This window comes from Eptatretus burgeri, chromosome 15 (assembly GCF_056783735.1).
Source record: "Eptatretus burgeri isolate ZD-2024b chromosome 15, Ebu_testis_v1, whole genome shotgun sequence".
Taxonomy (NCBI): Eukaryota; Metazoa; Chordata; class Myxini; order Myxiniformes; family Myxinidae; genus Eptatretus; species Eptatretus burgeri.
The window spans coordinates 27,848,575-27,868,634 of NC_140975.1; the positions used below are offsets into that span (position 1 = coordinate 27,848,575).

The 20,060-nt window shown below is 41.3% G+C and overlaps 1 protein-coding gene across 10 annotated transcripts in view; it reads right to left on the reverse strand.

Moving 5' to 3' along the window:
- The window catches only part of SLC38A12 (solute carrier family 38 member 12), a 180,193-nt gene that overhangs the window by 2,556 nt on the left and 157,577 nt on the right, over nt 1-20,060 (reverse strand). For all 10 annotated transcript variants that reach the window (XM_085856978.1, XM_085856974.1, XM_085856972.1 and 7 more), the window contains one exon: nt 372-802. In XM_085856978.1, the coding sequence (XP_085713104.1) occupies nt 372-802 (431 nt within the window). The remainder of the gene's footprint in view (nt 1-371; nt 803-20,060) is intronic.

The window sequence follows — 20,060 nt, forward strand, 5'->3', positions numbered from 1 at the left end:
ATAATTATTCTCTTTGTTCGCTCAATTGCCGCCATCTTGATTTTAAGCATCTGCATTGAAGTGGGAAGCACATCACTAAGGATATTGGTTACCAACGCCGTAAAGACAAATTCGCTCAAAAAATTATGAATCTACAAATAGTACTCTGCCTTTCACAAACCAAAGTCCAGGTAAAATTAGCACCACCCTTGTATGTTATCAAATTTACTCGTAACTCGTTGCACATACAGAGATGTGTCAAATTTGTTGAGTATAAATTAAAAAAAAATGGTGCTCAAACTGTACAACCTTCGGAGTGATTAAATTAAATCACATTTTGTTCTCAAAAGATGATGGATGGACCTGTTATGTGTTAAAACAAAAAGGCTCACCAAGAAGATTACTCGGAGGTTGTTTCGAAGAGTGACAGCGATGATGGGAAAGTTTGTACTGATGGTAAATACGGGGAAGAGTCCCAGCAGGTAACGGATAGTCGGTGGGAGTGAACAGTCTGCAAGGAAGTTGAGGGAGTAGAGGTCGTAGAGGGTGGCCGGGGTGAATGCGAACGTGGCCGTGAAGCAGAGGAGAGCATAGAACGTGAGCACAAGTGTGAATATGATGAAGGAGAGGAGGACGAGGTGCCGCTTTCTGCTCACAGGTGTCACGAGCGAAGGTAGAGAATGGTGACACATGAACGAGTACACGCACACACCAAACAAGCTTGGAAGACCCGCAAGGCCGGTGGCTGGCGGAGGCCGTGTGGCAGCTGAGGTGGTACCTCGGGCAATCCGCAAAGAGGACAATACTATCATAGTGATGAATGCTGGGAGGAAGAGGAGGGAAGACAACAAAGAGGCGAGTGTGAAAACAAGGGTTAAATGAAACACGTTTTCAAGAAACGTTAGGTTTTGCCAAAAGGGAAGCCATCATGCAGCTTTGAAGCCTCTCCAATGCCACGTCGCGTGCTTGTTACGTGCCACATGTTGGTCATTAAACATCATCCTTGCATTTAGCGTAATCTTCCAAAAACAGTCACTTGAATATATTTTCATTGTGCAGGTGCACACCTTGAGGCGGAACAAATGCGATTCGTTACACGTCACCATTCAATTCATTACTGTTTTTTAGAACGTTTCTTTCATCAAGCGGTCATGCTGGTTTCCTCGACTCATGCTTGCACAGCCTGGAGGAGCAATATATTTCCCCATACAATAGCTTTCGAGATCAACGGCAAATACACTCCACGACTATAATTTTCCACAAACACGGTTCCAGCACGAGCTCTCATCAAGGGTGGAAGAGGAATGCGATGCAATTTTGCCCAAATTTTATTTCGGCAATAAATCTAAACACAGGCACGGCAGACAGACCGCAAAATAAAGGCGTGCAAAACAACCTCGAAGGCAGCGGCTGTGAAAATTACTTGAACGGACAGGTTTGGGAAGCTCTGTCTGAATGCAAAACGAAAAAATAAAAAAAAGCAATCCTCATCATTTTTCTTTCTGCCACTATGACTGGAAAAGGACGTTTGTCCCCCTCTTCACCCCCCTCCACCCCCTCCCCAAATATTGCACTAGGCCCCACATGTGGCCATGTCAGAGGGATGCAGGACAGAAACGAGTCCCAGACAGCTGTGCTCTAAAAAGCTGCAATATGCCAGGCAGTCAATCTGTCACCAATTGCGGGCTTTACTTCGCACACTGTACTTTAGTTTGCTCTGACATTCATCACAACACCACGATGGCTTGTAAAGCAGAAAGACCAGCTGCTGTTCTTTGGTGGGCAGTGCTGCATAATTGCTATGTAGCTTTATCTCGATTTCAGCTTTCCTTCTTTCGATTTCAAGCGACACACGGAGTCATAAGACAACGAAGACAAAACAAGGATTCAAAGCGGAAATGCTTGGCAGGATTTTCTTCACATGTTCTGACCAAATATCTGCCAAGGAAGCATTGTGGCTTGCATACCAGAAAGCATATTGCTGTCACGCGCAGTCTGAGCAGGTGTACCATCATCCCAAGAGAGGGAAACAACATTACTAAAAGAAGACTGCAATGGATCTTATGCTTGTGATACAGGCAGTTGCACGGTTCAAGTGGCAAGAGATACCGCACCGATTTTGAAAAAGGAAGAGAAATCCAAACCTTTGCGATAAATCAATCACACTGCACTAAAAGAACAAACCCAAAAAAAAGTTCAAATGCTCCGACTGAAATTGAAATGCAGGTAAAACAAAAATACAAACACTTCTGGAGTCTACGGATCCATGGAGATGAACTTATGTGACAGCTGGTGAACAACGTCATGCAAATATGTGGATGGAGCAAAAAAAACATCTGGCTCGGTTTCAAACTCGCATTGTCACTCATTCTGCCGATTTGTGGCTCATCTCACGCCACCACCTTGACACCCCACATTCTTGAGCACCTTTCAGAAAGATCATCTGCGCAAGCTTGTCACACACGTCCCTCCAGTGGAAATAGGTGGCATAGATCAGGAAAGAGGCAAAAACCAGCAAGTTGGGCAAGGATAAGACAAGGATGGTAAGGGTATACTTTTTTTTTTTACAACTTTTACAGGTTGGCAAAGAGCACATTGTGTAATGGCTACACAGGCAGCATCTGTCCCCATGGTATGATGTTCCAGACATCAGGTTTACAGCTTTCCACAGCAGTACATATGCAGCCAAAGCATGCAGAAATACTACCTGCTGGTACAGCAAAGTGAAGCTGAAGTGGAGTTGTTGAGAATTAGGACACATCTACATATTGTACAGGGTTTTCCAGATGTCTTGTGGCTTAACCCTTCGAACCCTGAGCTCCTTGGACTTTCGACTCCCCCACCCTGGGGTCCCTGGAGAGAAAAAAAATCTGGCTGTTTGGGTATACGAAGGTTTGAATAGCGACTGGTATAACGGCCGCTGGAGTTCAAAGGGTTAACATGTTTTTTGTCTTTTTCTCATTCATTTGCACAAGTGGACCTGGCAATGTTGCGTAACATTTCTCACAGGGAATGATGGCAAATCATCCTGCACAAAGAAAATGCTGGTTCTCATACAAACTTACTGGATCCTTAACAAGGACATTGCTAATATTTAGTAATATTTAATAACGTTTATAAATGCCATTTTTATATTACTTACATTACATTACACACCCATTGGTATACAAAAATATAAAGTTTTAGGTGATTAAATGGGGGTCACAAGACATTTGGAACACCCTTTGCATGTAACATTCTGATTTTGATGCACCATAGTCTGTTACAGAGCATCGGTGCTGGTGAAGTAGTGTATTGGTAAGGATTATACTCGGTGGTTTGCTATTACCTTCCCAGCAGTAGACAGGGCAGAATGACCGTTTTTACTGCCATTTTTCCCTGCTGTGCAGGGGTTTGGCTTTTTCTTGAGGCAATGTTTTATGGCCGGATGCCCTTCCTGACGCCAACCCTGGTCGCCTCTTACGACACACAGGGATATGGTACACCTATTCTAACCGGGGCATACACCGGGACCAGTACACTGGCACTCATTTCGCCGACCTCGGAAGGATGACAGGCTGAGTCAACCCCCTGGTGTTAATTCAGCAGCCAACGGGGCTTGAACTCAGGACCCTGGGATCCCAAGCCGCCACCCTAACCACTAAGCCAACACCAGGCTTCAGTAGACAGGGCAGGAATTTGTAATTTGTTCATGGTGCCAGGGATAGCTCACCGACTCTTCATGAAGGACACCGTGGGATCTTTAACACCCACCAACTAATGCTGGCAGAAGGGACGTTCATTTAACATCCACCCGAGGGACGGCACACACGTTGATGATTCACCCTGCCTGCAAAACACTGGGATGACAGTTTATAGCTGGGTTGGGATTCAAACCCAGGCTAGATGGCTTAGAGGTGAGTATGCATACCTCGAGGCCATCGTGCCAGACTTGTATGTAAAAAGGGAGGGGTAAAATGAGAAATAATGTGAGTGTGATAAAGTTCAGGAGGGGGGGCATGAAAAGGGAGAGCGATTTGAGAATGAAAGTGAAGGGAGATGGAGAGTGGAGGGGACAAAAATATCATAATTTTGAACAAATGATATGGTTACCAAAATAAGGACACTCCAAGATTTGGATACCACAGAGTGAGTGTATACAGTTCTGTCCAAGTATTGAGCTAAAACAGCTGCTCTTATTTGGAACCAATGAGCTCCAAGACAGACATTAAAGGGCTCATGCATCTCCTGAGACCCTTTTTTTAATGAATCTGGTAGTTCCTGAAACCCATTTTCGAAAATGGGATTTTTTTTTTTAATGAAAATGAGAGCCTTTGCAATGTTTTCCAAAAGTATGCTCTCCTAAAAATATTCTATGGAAAATCTACAGAAGTGTAGAGAATGCAACAGAATGTCTAATAAAGTGGAAGCATTTTCTAGAATTGCAATAGAATAAGACAGGCACTTTACAGGATTTCCAAAACAATCGAAACATCCTCTTGGTTTTATAGAACTCTCCAGAATATACATGTAATATTATATGGAATAGGGGTATGGTCGGGGGAGGGGGGGTAGTATTCAGAGCGTGCAGATGAAGTGAGGAAGGTAGAAACGTACGTATGTCCACGTTTACGTCACTCTTGTTCTTTGGCCTGCCGTGACAACATGGTACGAGGCATTTAAAGCCTTTTTCTCACTGCAGATATAATAAAGAGCATGTCCTATATAATTTTTGCAATGCTCACAACTGGAGGAGCAAATTCTATAAAGGTTTGTTTTGAATTCCTTTAAAGATTGTGTTCTATAGAATATCTAAAGAACGTGTTCCATATAATTTAATCCTAAAGTTACATACAACATATAGAAATTCTACAGAATTTGTTTTTTGAGTTCCTTCAGAACACATTGTATATAATTTACTTAATAATATAATTTTATGAGGGGAAGTGTCCAAATCGGGCATCTTGCTATGTTGTGATGTCACAAGAAAAAACGGTGGCTTGGTGGTCCTGGTTTTCAATCGAACCACTTGGCCCCTTGGGTACTGAGAACATGAGCTTGTCAAATAATTCCACTAGAATCAAGAGGCACATCCAAGCTTTCTGAACGTTTGGTATACAAGACAGAAGGCACAGGCTACTCCTTGAAAAGCAGGCCACAAAATGTCAGATTCGTGAACATTCGTGCCCAGGCCGAAGAAAGTCACTCGATGTAGTATGCCCCCTTTTGTTCCAAACTGCCACTAATTTGGTATCCTTTGGCAACTCAAACATGGCATGGCCATCTGACGACAGTTTACTACATCCCAGGGCCATGAACTCTTACATGTCTTTTTGTACCAAAACCAGACATCTTATCATTGGTTTCACTGTCATTTCAATCACACCATACGAGAGTCAATATTAGTAAATGCCAGCCCAAGAACAAGATTCAACGGGTTACATCAACATCCAGAAATTGCAGATCTCTCCGATTGCAATCACAATTAGTGGAGGGTCTATTTTCAGAGCACTTCAGTGAATTGAATTTCAAACTTTTCGATGATGGATTGAAAATGATTGGGTGAAGCTTGGATGTTTGCTTAATCGATGGTACATCTTTGATTCGACATAGAAATTACAATTGGTGAAAAGGAACCCGCAAGCTCTTTAAACATTTTTTTTAAACTGAGGGCACGGCTTGTGGGCCAGCCACAAAAATGCTGTTCCTGTCAACGTGCAAGCATTATGACATCACTGAGAGTGAATTAAATTAAATGAAGAAGCATTTTGGCCATCAAATGAAAACAGCAAAGACATGTCATGCAGATGGCTGAATGCATCATGTAATAAGAACAAAGCATTGTAAACAATAAAGTAATTAAATAACACAAGAAAAAACCCAAAACATTCTCTACTCCAGGGCAGGTCACAAACAGCATTGTCGATTTTGTTTACTTAAAATGGCAGGAAGTCTCGTAAAGAAAGGAAGAATTGTCAAACAGCAGGAATTGACTTTATGTTGTTTCCCTTAAAATCCACCCCTGATCGATGAAAACGACAACATGCTACACGTGTGATGCAGGCACCTGCATACCATGCATTGTTTTTCTCACAACACAAAAGTAAATTGCATCTGACTAGCGGGCACAACCGCCCTTCGGGTGGGAGTACCCTTCTCAGTTTATCGGAGCTCGGGCTGGAGTACGTGATGGAGTATGTGCACTGGAATAAGGTTAAATTATGTGCTCATCTGCTGGCCATGGGTGGCCACTTAAGGTCAGTATTGGGGTAGATCTGGGTTTGGAACCTCTACATCAGCCCAAGATTTGTAAAAGTCAATTTTCGAGTTTCGGTGACATCCACATTTGCTCAATTACAGTAAGATTTGGTGCAAGAGTTGTAAAAAGTTGACGCTCACAAAGCACAAGTGTATTAAGCTGGTGTGGTGAGGACAAAGGCAATTATTCAATCCACATTGAGGAGTAACCTTTTCAAAAATGCTTGGAAGCATTGGGAAACATGATAATGGCACTTGCGAGAGCATATACCTCCGCCAGACTGAACAGTTTATGTTTTGTATCCCACTGATGTCCGGATGCAGATCCGGCCTTTAACCAAAATATAATCGACTTGTTATTGTCAACTGCCCAACTCATCCACCAAGTTTTGTCGCAAAAACATTCATAACTTTTTGAGATATCGTGCTATATAACGTTTTTGGCCCTATCACTCAATCGTGAAGAATCACTTTTAAAAATTCCAGTGTCCGGATCAGGATATTCACCGAAATACAATCAATTGGTTCCTGTAACACACCCAACCTGTCCAGCAGATTTTGTCCCCACAACTTTTTGAGATATCCAGCTCACAAACAGAAAAACAAACAGACAGACAGGGGTGAAAACATAACCTCCGTCCACCTTCCGTGACGGAGGTAATGAAGGTGAAGACATGAGGGTTAACTTGCTCACATTCTGCTTGTGATACCATTATGCATTTTGATGGATCACGCTGGGAGCCTGACGCCCAGCCGTTATTCCCGGCAATTTGAGAATTGCTTTCCGCCAATTTGCTGTGCATTCCCTTTAATTACCGCTCAAAGCAAACAGTGGTCTCTCATTAACCATCAGCTACAGACTCAACCTGCGGTCAGCACCGCAGGGCGAATCTGCAACTGATGGTTCAAAAACATAAAGGGGGGAGGGTGGGGTGATACTTTCGTCATAGCCGATTGTCACGAGCCAGCGTGTCGGTCTGAACTGAACATCCATTTCCTCGATTAACAAGCAGAAGGCATTAAATATGAAAATTTGCCTCCGGCATTGCAATGTACAAACACCTGCCAACCAGCAGGTATTATGGAAAAACCCCATGCATCTTGCTGAGAAGTCGCACATGATGGCTCTGCATGCATTGTCACCATTTCATGTCAATCATTTTCCCATGTGAATCAAAAGGGAAACCAATTCCTCAGAGGGGTAAGGAAATCAATGTCAGAGACCATCAAACGGAGATCAGCAGGTAAACTCCACATGACCGTTTTGCCTCTGTGGGTGTTCTCAAATGTTTGAATGTTGAGTAAAAAGGGGCTGGTTGTGAGAAATCACAAAATTTGGGGGGAGGGGGGGGAGAAAAATGCTTTTATCAATGCTCCCACAGCTGATGTAATGGCCATATACATGTATTTAATGCAAATGGAGATAACTAATTTTGGATAAACAAGAACAAAATTAAGGAACAAGAAGAGGACAGGGGGTGGTGAGTATGGGGAGGGGATAGAGCATAATATGGAGTTGAGAATGAGGGGAAATAAAAGGCCAAGAATAATTCGATAGCTGTGATCACAAACCCATCCCCCGTGACTTACCCATGGTCCATGATCCAATGATCGCATATCTTGTTCAGATCACCATATGACCTTTACCTTCAACATTTATGGGGAGACTGATAATTAAGAAAACGTGTCCCCATCTATAATCTATTCATAAAACTCAACATCATGAAAATCGGGGGAAACTTATTCAAGTTATGATCAAAAAAGTGTTTTTTGTTTATGAGGTCACAATCCCCAAAAAAGTAAGTCAAGGACACTAATCAAATATCAGGTGCACAACTTCAGTACAGGTACACTACTATGATTCAAGAACATGGAAGGCCAAGTGGTCTTTGAGATTCTGCATTGGAAAAATTGAGCAATGACAAAAAAACGCATGTTTTTTTCAGATTGCAATTTGACCTTGACCTTTAACTCGGAGGGGTGTGATGTTAATTAAGCATAAATGCGCCTTGATATAGGCTATCTCGAAAGGGAAATTTGGTCCCAATCTGACAAATCTTAGTCGAGTTATGGTGAAAAATGTAAAAATGTCGATAATTAGGTCATGATCTTAAAATTAGGACAAGATCAAAATAAATTATGCCAACCCTGCATACCTTCTATTCAAATTATTTATGCAAAATTTCATTCCTAAAGTCCCAGCCAGCTCCAATAGTGGGGCAACTTAGCTAAATATAGCATAACAATTGTGCATTTTGTGAGGAAAGCACCAAATTTGGCACACTAGTAGCCTTTCATATTATGAACAGATTTGGATATTGGGCCATCTCAAATTAAGCCGCTGATGGCTGTGGCAGCCATTTTCCACTGCCATCAAAAATTTTGAGATGGCCCAATATCCAAATCTGTTCATAATATGATGGGCTACTAGTGTGCCAAATTTGGTGCTTTCCTCACAAAATGCACAATTGTTATGCTAAGTTGCCCCACTACAAGATACAGCTCAAAAATGTATACAGCTCGGAAATTGGGAGTGCAGGAAGAACTAGAAGGGCACTCGGTAGAGTGCATACCTCCACCATGCAATGCCTGATCCACAAGAACATATCGAGCCCAATATATTTTTGAAATATCATTCTATATATTGATTTTGGCCCTATCTCTTAATGGTGAAGAATCACTTAAAAAAACTTTCTCATTGCCAGATCCCGATCCGGATTTGGATCTTCACCAAAATCAAATCAGTTAGTCCTTGTCACACACCCAACCTGTCCACTAAATTGAATCCGAATCCATCCACAACTTTTTAAGATATCCTGCACACAGACAGAAAAACAAACAGACAAGCTGGTAGGCAACATGGGTGGTCGCTAGACCAAGGCGAATTTGAAATATGTAGATAAGAGAACACATCAGATGGCATTTTTGCCATTCGTTGTTCCATATAGGAACATGACGAGCAACTGTCCATTCATCATTTGTGTTCGATTCCCTAACCCTACGTTGGGGAATCCCAACGCGAACGTTGGGGTGAAAGCATATAGTAATGTAATTGCATACTAGTCATAGTTTTTGACGGATCGAGCTGAAAATTTTTGACAAAGAGGTTGATTATAGTGCGCATAAAAGCGCAGAAGCCGATTTTTGATTTTCGATTTTTTCAAAAATTTCAAAATCCCGTTGCTAGGCAATGGTGGCGTCCATAGCAACGGTGCTCAAAAGCATACAACTAGATCCTGGTATGAACCTACCAGTCAAGTTTCATCAAAATCGGTTGACTCCTCTGGCCTCCAGAGCTGTCCATTACATACAAACAAACAGACAGACATACAGACGGAGGGAAAACCTGATAATAATGGTAGTCTTGCGACCACCCAACAGACATACAGACAGACGGAAAACCTGAGAAAAACGGTAGTCCAGCGACCACCCAAAAACCTGAGAATAAGGGTAGTCTAATAAGGGTACCACCCAACAGACATACAGACAGAAAGGGGTGAAAGCATAACCTCCTTCACCTTTGGTGGTGGAGGAAATAACATGCTTTTCCAGCTCGTACCCTCAAAGTGAATTCCAAATTCCTGTCCAATATGTTTCATTCAGATGAGATAATTGAGTCAAACAAGAACATTTTACATATACATAAAAAACGTATATAAATTGTAGTAATACCAGAACTTGTGGAAGTTTGGTATGGGGAAGCCGTGTGTGTGTGTGTGTGTGTGTGTGTGTGTGTGTGTGTGTGTGTGTGTGTGTGTGTGTGTGTGTGTGTGTGTGTGTGTGTGTGTGTGTGTGTGTGTGTTGGTTGTTATCTCCATATGCAGGTGTTAGAAAGTGGAACAGTGTCCTCCCAGGTCTCAAAGTATCCACATCCATTTCAGTAATGGGTGGGGAGGGTGGTCACAATTCATGACATAGTGCTCAGATAAAATGATTTGGCCACTATTTAGGTTTTCTGGTGTTCCTAACACATTAGGCCTTTAGGCCTCAGCTGATTAAACAATCTGAGTTTGTTGCGTCAGATTTCCATTGGCTTTGTTTGGTTTGAGTGTTACTCACGACGAGGAACCCCGAAAAATCTAATTATATGTCGAATAAAAATGATTCGTAAGGTTTAATCAAGCCCATATGCACCTCCCAAAAAAGTGCCGTTACGTAATTTTTGAATTGCCCCAGATTGTGGTGAAACAATCCATGACCATGTGACGAATCAGCTCGTTTTGATATAATAGGACATGAGGCGTGACTGTCTAACATGTCTAGAAATAGACTTTCGTTGGACACCTTTGGGGAATACATGAAAATATGATTTTCCAAAGGAATTAAATGTGCTGAATCAGAATATGAATGTTGGCACTGCATCAAATTGGCACATAGGCCTCTATTTTGCTCTTAAAGATGCACTTTCACAAAAATCATGTCGCAGGGATGGATGACCCTCAACTCGAATACATTGTTTTGTGAAGAAACTCAAAGCAATGAATCCAAAAATGACTTTTATAATTCCAGTCGGCATCTATAATGCCACTTCAGTACTGGAAGCAGGAATGCTTCCCATATTGTTTTCCAAAATGAGGTCAAAGCACCCTCAAAAGTGTGTCCGATTGGCTTGAGTTAAATTTAAAGGAGTAGGAGACTTTGTTCTGAATACAATAAGAACAGAACTGTACAAGTCATCATTTATTGACAAACAAATATCTTATAAGAGCATGGCGGAAAATATGATTAGTCAACTAGGCAGAGAATCAAAGCTGTAGGACCCCCCAATTGTAGGACTGTAGGACATTTTGTTTTCTATTTTCGTGCAATAGAAAATTGAGATAATGGAAAAGTTCCCCCAAAAAGCATACAAATACGTATACTACTACTATTACTCGTCTCACACTGGAGGATGCATGCAAAAGCTCTGAAGTTTAAACCACAAATAAATGGGGAACAACAATCTGATAAAAATCACTACAAGGCCATTTGGAACAATGTTTCTAGATCGAGGCAACTTATTGTTCATCATCGGAATCATCGCCCTAAACATCCTCCTCAAAAACGATCTGTGGATCATTGTGGCATTGTTCTGGCAATCATTACAAGTGCATAGATCGGTGCACGACAAGCCATTAGAATGGCAAGAACAGTGATATCCTTCACATTCGGTCTTTGCACACCTACACTGCACGACCTTCATGGCATCAGTCAGAACCTGCTTTTCAGCATCCAATGAACCCTGATCTGTCCATTTGCTACAATCCAACCACGATCATTTGCATTTTGAGGTTCGATGAAATGATCCAAGGCATGTTTGAATATAACTGTTTGATAATTGGCCCGAAGTATATTATGATACAGTGCATCCACCATAGGAGGGAGACTCCACACATCGAAAGTGGACGATGAACAAAATACTCTGTCGCGAGCCTTGTTGATTGGATCAACCGGCTGACCATAGAGACAAGACGCAAACTCAAGCATCAGCATCAGCGTGTCAGTGACGAGAAGGCTGAGCAAAGGTCAGTGAACGCCTGCAAAATTTCGGGTTTTACTCCATGAGAGGGAAGGCTTTCTTTTTCCCTTACTATGGAAACAACTTGTGGAGTTGCAGCCGATGAACAAATGAAGTCTGGGTAAAGCATTACAAACAGGACCACCAAGGACTGCTGGCATTGCCTTCAACTCCAATAGTCTAGTCTTGGGCTTGATATCCATTTCCGGAATAATATCCACATCCATGTCTGATATATCAGCTCGTAAAATTATGGCAACGTCAATGTCACAACTAGAAATCACAACAGTCCAAAAATGAGTTGAAGCAGTTGATCCACCTTATCAGAGAGAAGTTGATCGCTGAAATTTTTTTCGCTGAAAAAAGAAACGACAGTGATGTTGGCTGATCAAAGGCAAATAATAATTTCATCTTTTCAGCTCGAGAGGAGCATTTGCTACTCACGACTCGAGAGGAGCATTTGCTATTCTCAGACCTAGGCGAAATGTGTCTTCAGTGATCTCAGCAAGAATGAATTGTATGTGATTTTAATCTCTTGGAATGAGGACTGGACCATTCAGAAATGAAGGACAACCTAAAATGGATTGATTAAAGAGAATAAGCATGATGAAGGGTCTCTGCATTAGTGGATACACTCGTCAATCACAAGGCAACAACGTAAAAATTTGCAGAGATAATGTCACTCATGTGACTTTGACTTACTCATTTCCATTTTAGGCGGATCTTGTGTACACCTTGTGGCAATCGTGATGGTATTTCACCTCAATTGCAACACAATCCAAATTACTGATATGCAGGAGAACCTCCTGATCATTCCTTGTTAATGCTACTTCATGAAGTTTCCTTGTAATATGAAAAAGAGAAGACTGTACAACACCAGATATACAGCAGTCCACAAATTGAATAACTATTCCTAATCAGTATGGTGACCCCTGTGACTAAAAGATTCTGCTTTTCATGATGCAATATAGGCTGAATTTCTGTATGAAATCGTTTCATGAACTAAGCTACAAAGTCAATCAACTCGATTTTTTGAGGTTTGCTCACAAAAATTGACAAAATTTCTAGTTTGGGGTAACAAAACCGAATGTGTGACATCAATCAAATGTGACCTCTTGATTGGTTGAGCATGTGAGTGGAATGTTCTTCCTGCATGGCTGACACCCTCTGCATAGTGAAAATACTTGGACTTTTATCATCAAATTTCAGTGTTTTGTGCCACTTTTTGCTAGCGCCAACATTCACCATAATATTAGTTCACCCAAAATGAATACGTTGTAGCTACAATTTTTCATTACCCAGAAGTGTCCCGCAAGTGCATGATAGACGGTAATGCCTCAAGCCCTATAACCGTTCTGATACAACTGTGATGAATCAACTCTTTTAAAAGTGCTTTAAATGCGCATTTCCCAATCGGTCCGTCACCGGATTTTTAAAGCCAATTCACTTGCACTTAATGGTGAAGCCCTGTACCTTGAATGACCACAAACAGGTTTTTGTAAACAAAAGGTTTATTACCACAGAGACAGCGGGAGGATGAGAGGGAGAAGGAAGAAAAGAGACACACACACACACACACACACACACACACACACACACACACACACACACACACACACACACACACACACACACACACACACACACACGACAAAACTGAGGTCACAGATATCAAGATAAATCCCTGTTCGGAATCACTCTGAATCTTATTCATTCACATGGGAACACGGGACAGACACTGCACAAGGTTAATGAGACAGATTAGAGAATGTAATCTGAGTCGTAGGTAATTAATTTTTTATTCTCAGACCCAGCTTTCACCACACAGACATGTGGGACATGAGCAAGGATGAGGGAGTTAGGTTGACAGAGAAGGAAAAAATATATATTTTGTGTCCCACAGTAGAGTCATTCTTGTTTATCCCTCAGTACTATATATCCGGTTGCAATGCTTTGTTTTCTATGTCCACGCTCGATGAGATCATCAGATCCTTGTATGTGAGCTTCCTTGTCCTCAATTATCGCTTTTGGTTCATGTTGCCATGCGTTCTCTGGGACTGGGATATTTAAGTTTTTGCAGATGTACCAGCAGATTACTCTACAAACCCTGTTGTGCATTTGTGTGTAGACCTGTTCTGACAATGTTTTTCTTACATCCCGATAGGAGGTGGCTTGTGCTTTCGGTTTCTACCTTGCAAAATCTACAATTGTCTGGTTGACTCAGTCCTGCCATTTTCTTAAAGATATTCGTGTTGTGTCCCTGGTCTTGCGTGTTTATAATGATTCGTTCTCCATCCCATTTGGGCTGACCTCTTCTTAGCCATTACAATGACACTTTTTTTGTCGATGCCCAACCCGTCCAACTCATTTTTTTATATCTCCCTGCTATTTTGTCGTTCTCTCTGTTGTCGGTATATATCTGTTGATATTTTGCGATATATTTTTCTTTCGTCTTTTTTGCAATTACTGTGGCTGTACTCATTGCTGTTTTTTGTGTGATATCTTCCATTTGCACCTGTTTTGGGAAGTTTTTTGCTAGTTGGGTTAGGGATACCTTCTCTGGTTTGTTGTCTTCATCTTTGTAGACGACTGAACTTCAATCGTCTATCTTCCGTAGTCTAGTGAACCTTTCACATACTCAGCCAATCCTACAGTTGTCACTCTGTGCACTTGATTGCTTTCCATCAGGCCGCTACCCCCTACTCGTCTCGGCAGGTACATTCTCGGGGTGCATTGATTTTTGTGGAACATGTTGTGGATTGTGAGGAGTTTCCTTGTTTATTTCTCTCTTTTATTGATTTCCACTAATGGCTAGTTTATTATTTCACAGCTGTATTCCAACACAGGTACTGCGAGTTGGTTTATGGCTTTGATTGTTTCTTGGGGAGAAGTGTGTGTGTGTGTGTGTGTGTGTGTGTGTGTGTGTGTGTGTGTGTGTGTGTGTGTGTGTGTGTGTGTGTGTGTGTGTGTGTGTGTGTGTGTGTGTGTGTGTGTGTGTGTGTGTGTGTGTGTGTGTGTGTGTGTGTGTGTGTGTGTGTGTGTGTTGTATGAAAAGGTTTGTTTGGCCCCAAATCACCACAGCACATTATATACAGCATGTTGACAAAGTGTTTGGTGCAAAACATGGTTATGCTTCCAGGTATAAGGGAATGTCATCACGACTGCAAAAACGTGTCAAGCCAAGCATCTTTAGGTTTTAACCAGAGACTATCTTCCAGTGGAACTTTACATCCAGTTCAACATAGCAGAGCTCTAAGAACTCAAAGAAAGAAAACACAAGTGGTAATTGTGCTTAAATGGGTGCCTCCATGTTCCATACAAATTGTTTGTTTTATGTCCATTTGTATAATACTCAGATTATTGCACTACATCCCCATCATTCTGCCTCAACGCTATTGCTTCAAAGGGACAAAATTCTATCGCAGGCACTTAAAGTGCTTTTCAAGTCCAGTAGTTATGTTTCTTTCTCAGACAGCAATGCCATGGAGTTATGTACATCTTCTTTCTTTTCAATACCGCACCAATTTGAAGTCATTGTCATCATAAATGATGTTTCGCTCAATATCAACAGCTTTGATGTAGTCAGGATGAGCTGATAGCACCGAGTTGCATGGAGATGCACCCCTGGAGAAACCACAGGCTGTATAGACTTTATGGGAGGAAGCAGCAAGGGACCACTGTATTTATGAAGGAACAACACGATCGTGAGGCTTATTACGTGATTGTTATTATTCCTTGAGGCACGTCCTTTGCATGCGGATAATGCAATTTGAGTGCCGATTTCAATGGAAAAAACAACAACACAACAGCACACCAAAACAAGCACATTATGATGGAGACACATTTGGAGGTTCACATATTGAAAAATATCCCCAACAGATGTTACAGAGCTTGAAAAGCTCTCATATTCACCAGGAATGTTTGACTGTTAGAAGCAAAGCATTTAACCTTCCAGATCCTTCCGTACACACACCAAGCTGAAACATGGCCATCTGGCTCTATTTACCAAAGCTGGCTACAGCTGAAACCAAATTAAATTGCTTAATAACCAAGCTTTTTGTTGAGATACCCCCCCCCCCCCATATATATATATATATATATATATATATATATATATATATATATATATATATATATATATATGAATGTATGTGTATCTACACACATAAGAATATGTGTGTATGTGTGTGTGTATATATATATATATATATATATATATATATATATATATATATATATATATATATATATATATATATATATATATATATATATACATATATATATATATATATACATATATATACAAGCCGGTAGGCGACATGGGTGGTCGCTATATAATTGCATACTAGTCATACAGTTTTTGACGGATCGGGCTGAAAATTTTTGACAAAGAGGTTAATTATAGTGCGCATAAAAACGCAGAAGCCGATTTTTGATTTTCGAAAAAAATACAAATAAAAATATTTTTTCGGATTTTTTCAAAAATTTCAAAGTCCCATTGCTAGGCAACGGTGGTGTCCATAGCAACGGTGCTCAAAAGCATACAACTAGATCCTGGTATGAACCCACCAGTCAAGTTTCCTCAAAATCGGTAGACTCCTCTGGCCTCCAGAGCTGTCCATTACATACATACAGACGGAAAACCTGAGAATAATGGTAGTCGAGCGACCACCCAATATACACACACATACACACATATTCCTATGTGTGTAGATACACATACATGCATATCTATCCCAACAGACTCACCACAGCTGTAATTCCTGTCAAAGTTGCTGCCACCAAGTCTTAACTCAGGGGGATGGACACTTATCCAACCAATATATTCTTGTTTTGTATTTTTAATTAATTTTCTGAAATTTGTTTTTCACTTGGAAGTTGTGGGTTATGATGTGTAAATAAAGGTAGGAAAAGTCTGATTTAATGCAGTTTAATTCCAGGCCATAAGGAAACAAAATGTGAAAAATTTGAAAGGGGGTGTAGACTTTCTATAGGTACTGTATTTATGTAATATATACATATGAGTATCTTTCTTTGTTCCTGATATATTTCCATGTTTATGTTTCGTATTAAATATTTACTTCGTTCATTTTGGCTGTGTCCTGCAGGCCTGTGGTAAATATGTCATGATTATTCTTTCAAGCCCCCTCATATGTCATGATTATCGATCCCTCCCCATTATTCCTTGCCGTAGACATATACCGTTCCATGGACCAACAGAACAAGCTGGATATAAGCTGAACCAGAGCAAGAAGAGGAATACAAACTTGGAGATGAAACTGAAAAGGAAGGAAAAAATGAAATTAGAACGACACTCTTCAACGTCGCAGCACGGACCGATATGCCTTTGCCCACATTATTACATCATTATATATACTTGTGCCAAGTTTGATCTAAATCCCTTCAGCTGTTCTCGAGTATCACATTCTTACCTGACTTGATCTCTGACCTTTGACCTGTTGATGCCAAAATCTAATCAGTTTATCTTTGCATCATAATATATACTTCTACCAAGATTGGTTTGAAATCCCATCACTGGTTCACAAGTTAGCGTGGTAACAGAATTTTTTACCAAACAGGACCTCTGACCTTTGACCTCCTGACTCCATAACCTAATCAGTTTATCTTTCCATCATTATACATACATGTACCATGTTTTGACTTGGATCCCTTCAGCTGTTCTTGTTATCCCTGTAACGAAAACCTATTACGGACCTTTGACCTCTTGATGCAGAAATCTAATCAGTTTATTTTTCCATCATAACATATACGGAAATCAAGTTTGGTTTAAAATCCCATCACTGGTTCACAAGTTAGCACAGTAACAGAGTTAACACCGAACGGGACCTCGGACCATTGACCGCATAATCGAATCAGTTCATCTTTGCAACATTATACATACTTGTACTAAGTTTGACTGAGATCCCTTCAGCCATTCTTAAGTTATCGTGGAAATGAAAACCTATCATGGATGCACGGACGGACAGACAGACAGACAATCCGAAAACATAATGGCTCTGGCGACTTCGTCAGAAGTGGCATAGAAGGAGGGTGAGGGAGAGGGGAGAAAATGCCATAACCTGGAAATGAAGGGGTATGCTTGAGGATGGTTAATGAGGGTAGAAAATTTAAATGAGTATGGATGAGAGGGGGTGGGAGGGGAAGGTGATATGAGATAGTGGTGAACAGGTGTATTGATTATCTGAAGGGAATAATTTGATTGAACAGACTGAGAAAGTTGGTTAAACAGCTGACACAAAAGAGTAGCAAATGAGTGGAGGTGAGCAGTAAGCCTGGGGGAGGTGGTGAAGTGGAGAAGGGGGGGGGCATTGGGAGGTAAACGAGCAAGGAAAGGGCATATGGTGCACGACCAAAAAAAGGAGGTGGTACAGAGGCAATCAACCTGTCTGTGATGCAAGAGTAATTGGCTCAGAGACTCAGCTTCCCCACAGGAGATTCCAATGAATTTGAGGGCTTTAGCTATGACTGCATGAATAAGTGCAAGATGTGAGGCAGGGGAGCCAAAGAAAGGTGAGAGCAGTACTCTACTTGTTAACAATGTTGTATAACCAATAAATTGAGCTTACATGCTTTTTGCATTATCTTGAGATGAGCGGTACATGTTCAGAGCATTTCAGAAAACAAAGGCATAGATCCATATTTCAAATTGATAATTGTGTTGCTTCACCATTGGTTGGTCTGCTTGGTGTTCCCATATGAGCACTTAATGCATGAGGATCTTACTCAAGTTAAAATCCTACATACTGCACGGATTTCTCTATTGTCTAGCAAGGTCCCTGTTGTTCAAGCACAACTGCAACGATGTTTCCTAATGTACTTAAGCTGCAAGTCACATAATGGACAAGCTACTCCATGAGCTTTAGATACATAGAGAAATAGGACATGACAAAAATGAAACAGCTAAACTATAATTATTGATATTTTCCTTTTTTAACTGTTCATCTATCTATAATTCCAGCAATCTGTGTGTGTGTGTGTGTGTGTGTGTGTGTGTGTGTGTGTGTGTGTGTGTGTGTGTGTGTGTGTGTGTGTGTGTGTGTGTGTGTGTGTGTGTCTGCGACAGCTGTTTCTTGACACCTCTGGTACAATCTAATTGAAACTTGACAGGTATATTGCTGGGGACCTGAGTATGTGCCTTTTCAAGGTTTGATATTAATCGGACAAGTGGTTCCCAAGTTATGGCCATTTATTTACCAAACCAATGACAGGACACGTTGCTGTGAAGGCGTGGCCGATGGGGAAAGGGCGCCATTTAGTTACCAATGACAGGACACGTTGCTGCGTAGGCGTGGCCGTTGGGGAAGAGATCCTCAATTACCAATGACAGGACACATTGCTTGGCGTTTTGCACCCACAGTATCTATCTTCTATCTATAATTCCAGCAATCTCTGTTTGTTTGCCTTTTCAAGGTTTGAAATTAATCGGACAAGTGGTTCCCAAGTTATGGCCAAGTTAGAGCACGTTCCCCATTACGGGTTACCACATACGGACTTCTGGATAGTGATGACAGTGTATTCTAATAATTTCTCGATTTCTTATGCGCATTTATAGATAAACACAATGCCCAAATCCAGTCGTCGTTTACGAGAGTGAAGGAACGGCCTGTGTCGTTGTTTGAAAGTTTTTTTTATTAATTTCTTTGCACGTACAGCCACACACGTACGGGCACGCGAGAGTGAAGGAACGGCCTGTGTGTTTGTTGTTTCTGGCACGCGGTTTGAAAATATTTTTTTTGCACGTACGGCTATGCACTAGTTCAATAAATGCGGGGCTGGCAGGATGGTCTAGACTCTAGAGGTATGCACACTCACCTCTAATCTGTCCAGCCTGTGTTTGAATCCCGAGCCAGCTATAAACTGTCATCCCGGTTTTTCACAGGCAGGGTGATTCATCAATGTGTGTGCCGTCCCTCGGATGGATGTTAAGTCCCGTCTGCCAGCATCAGTTGGTGCACGTTAAAGATCCCATGGTATCTTTTGTGAAGAGTAGGAGAGGTATCGCCAACACTTTGAACAAATTACAAATTGCTGCCCTAACGACTGCAAGGAAGGCAAAGGTAAACCACCCAGCATAACCCTTTCTCAGGAAGCTGCTTCGGCATAACAGACACTCTACGAAGAGTATGGTACAACAGAGGGAGAGATAATAAATGCAGTCAGACAGGATGGCGGAGAGTTGGCAAACTTACTTTTGAGCTATCTAGTCTGGATTAGACTCAGGATGTGACTATAAAACTGTTGGATTTTTGCTTCATAGATCGCATCACTAAGCACGCTATCCGAAAGATGGGCATGAAGCCGGGTGTCCTGTCTGTTCGCATCA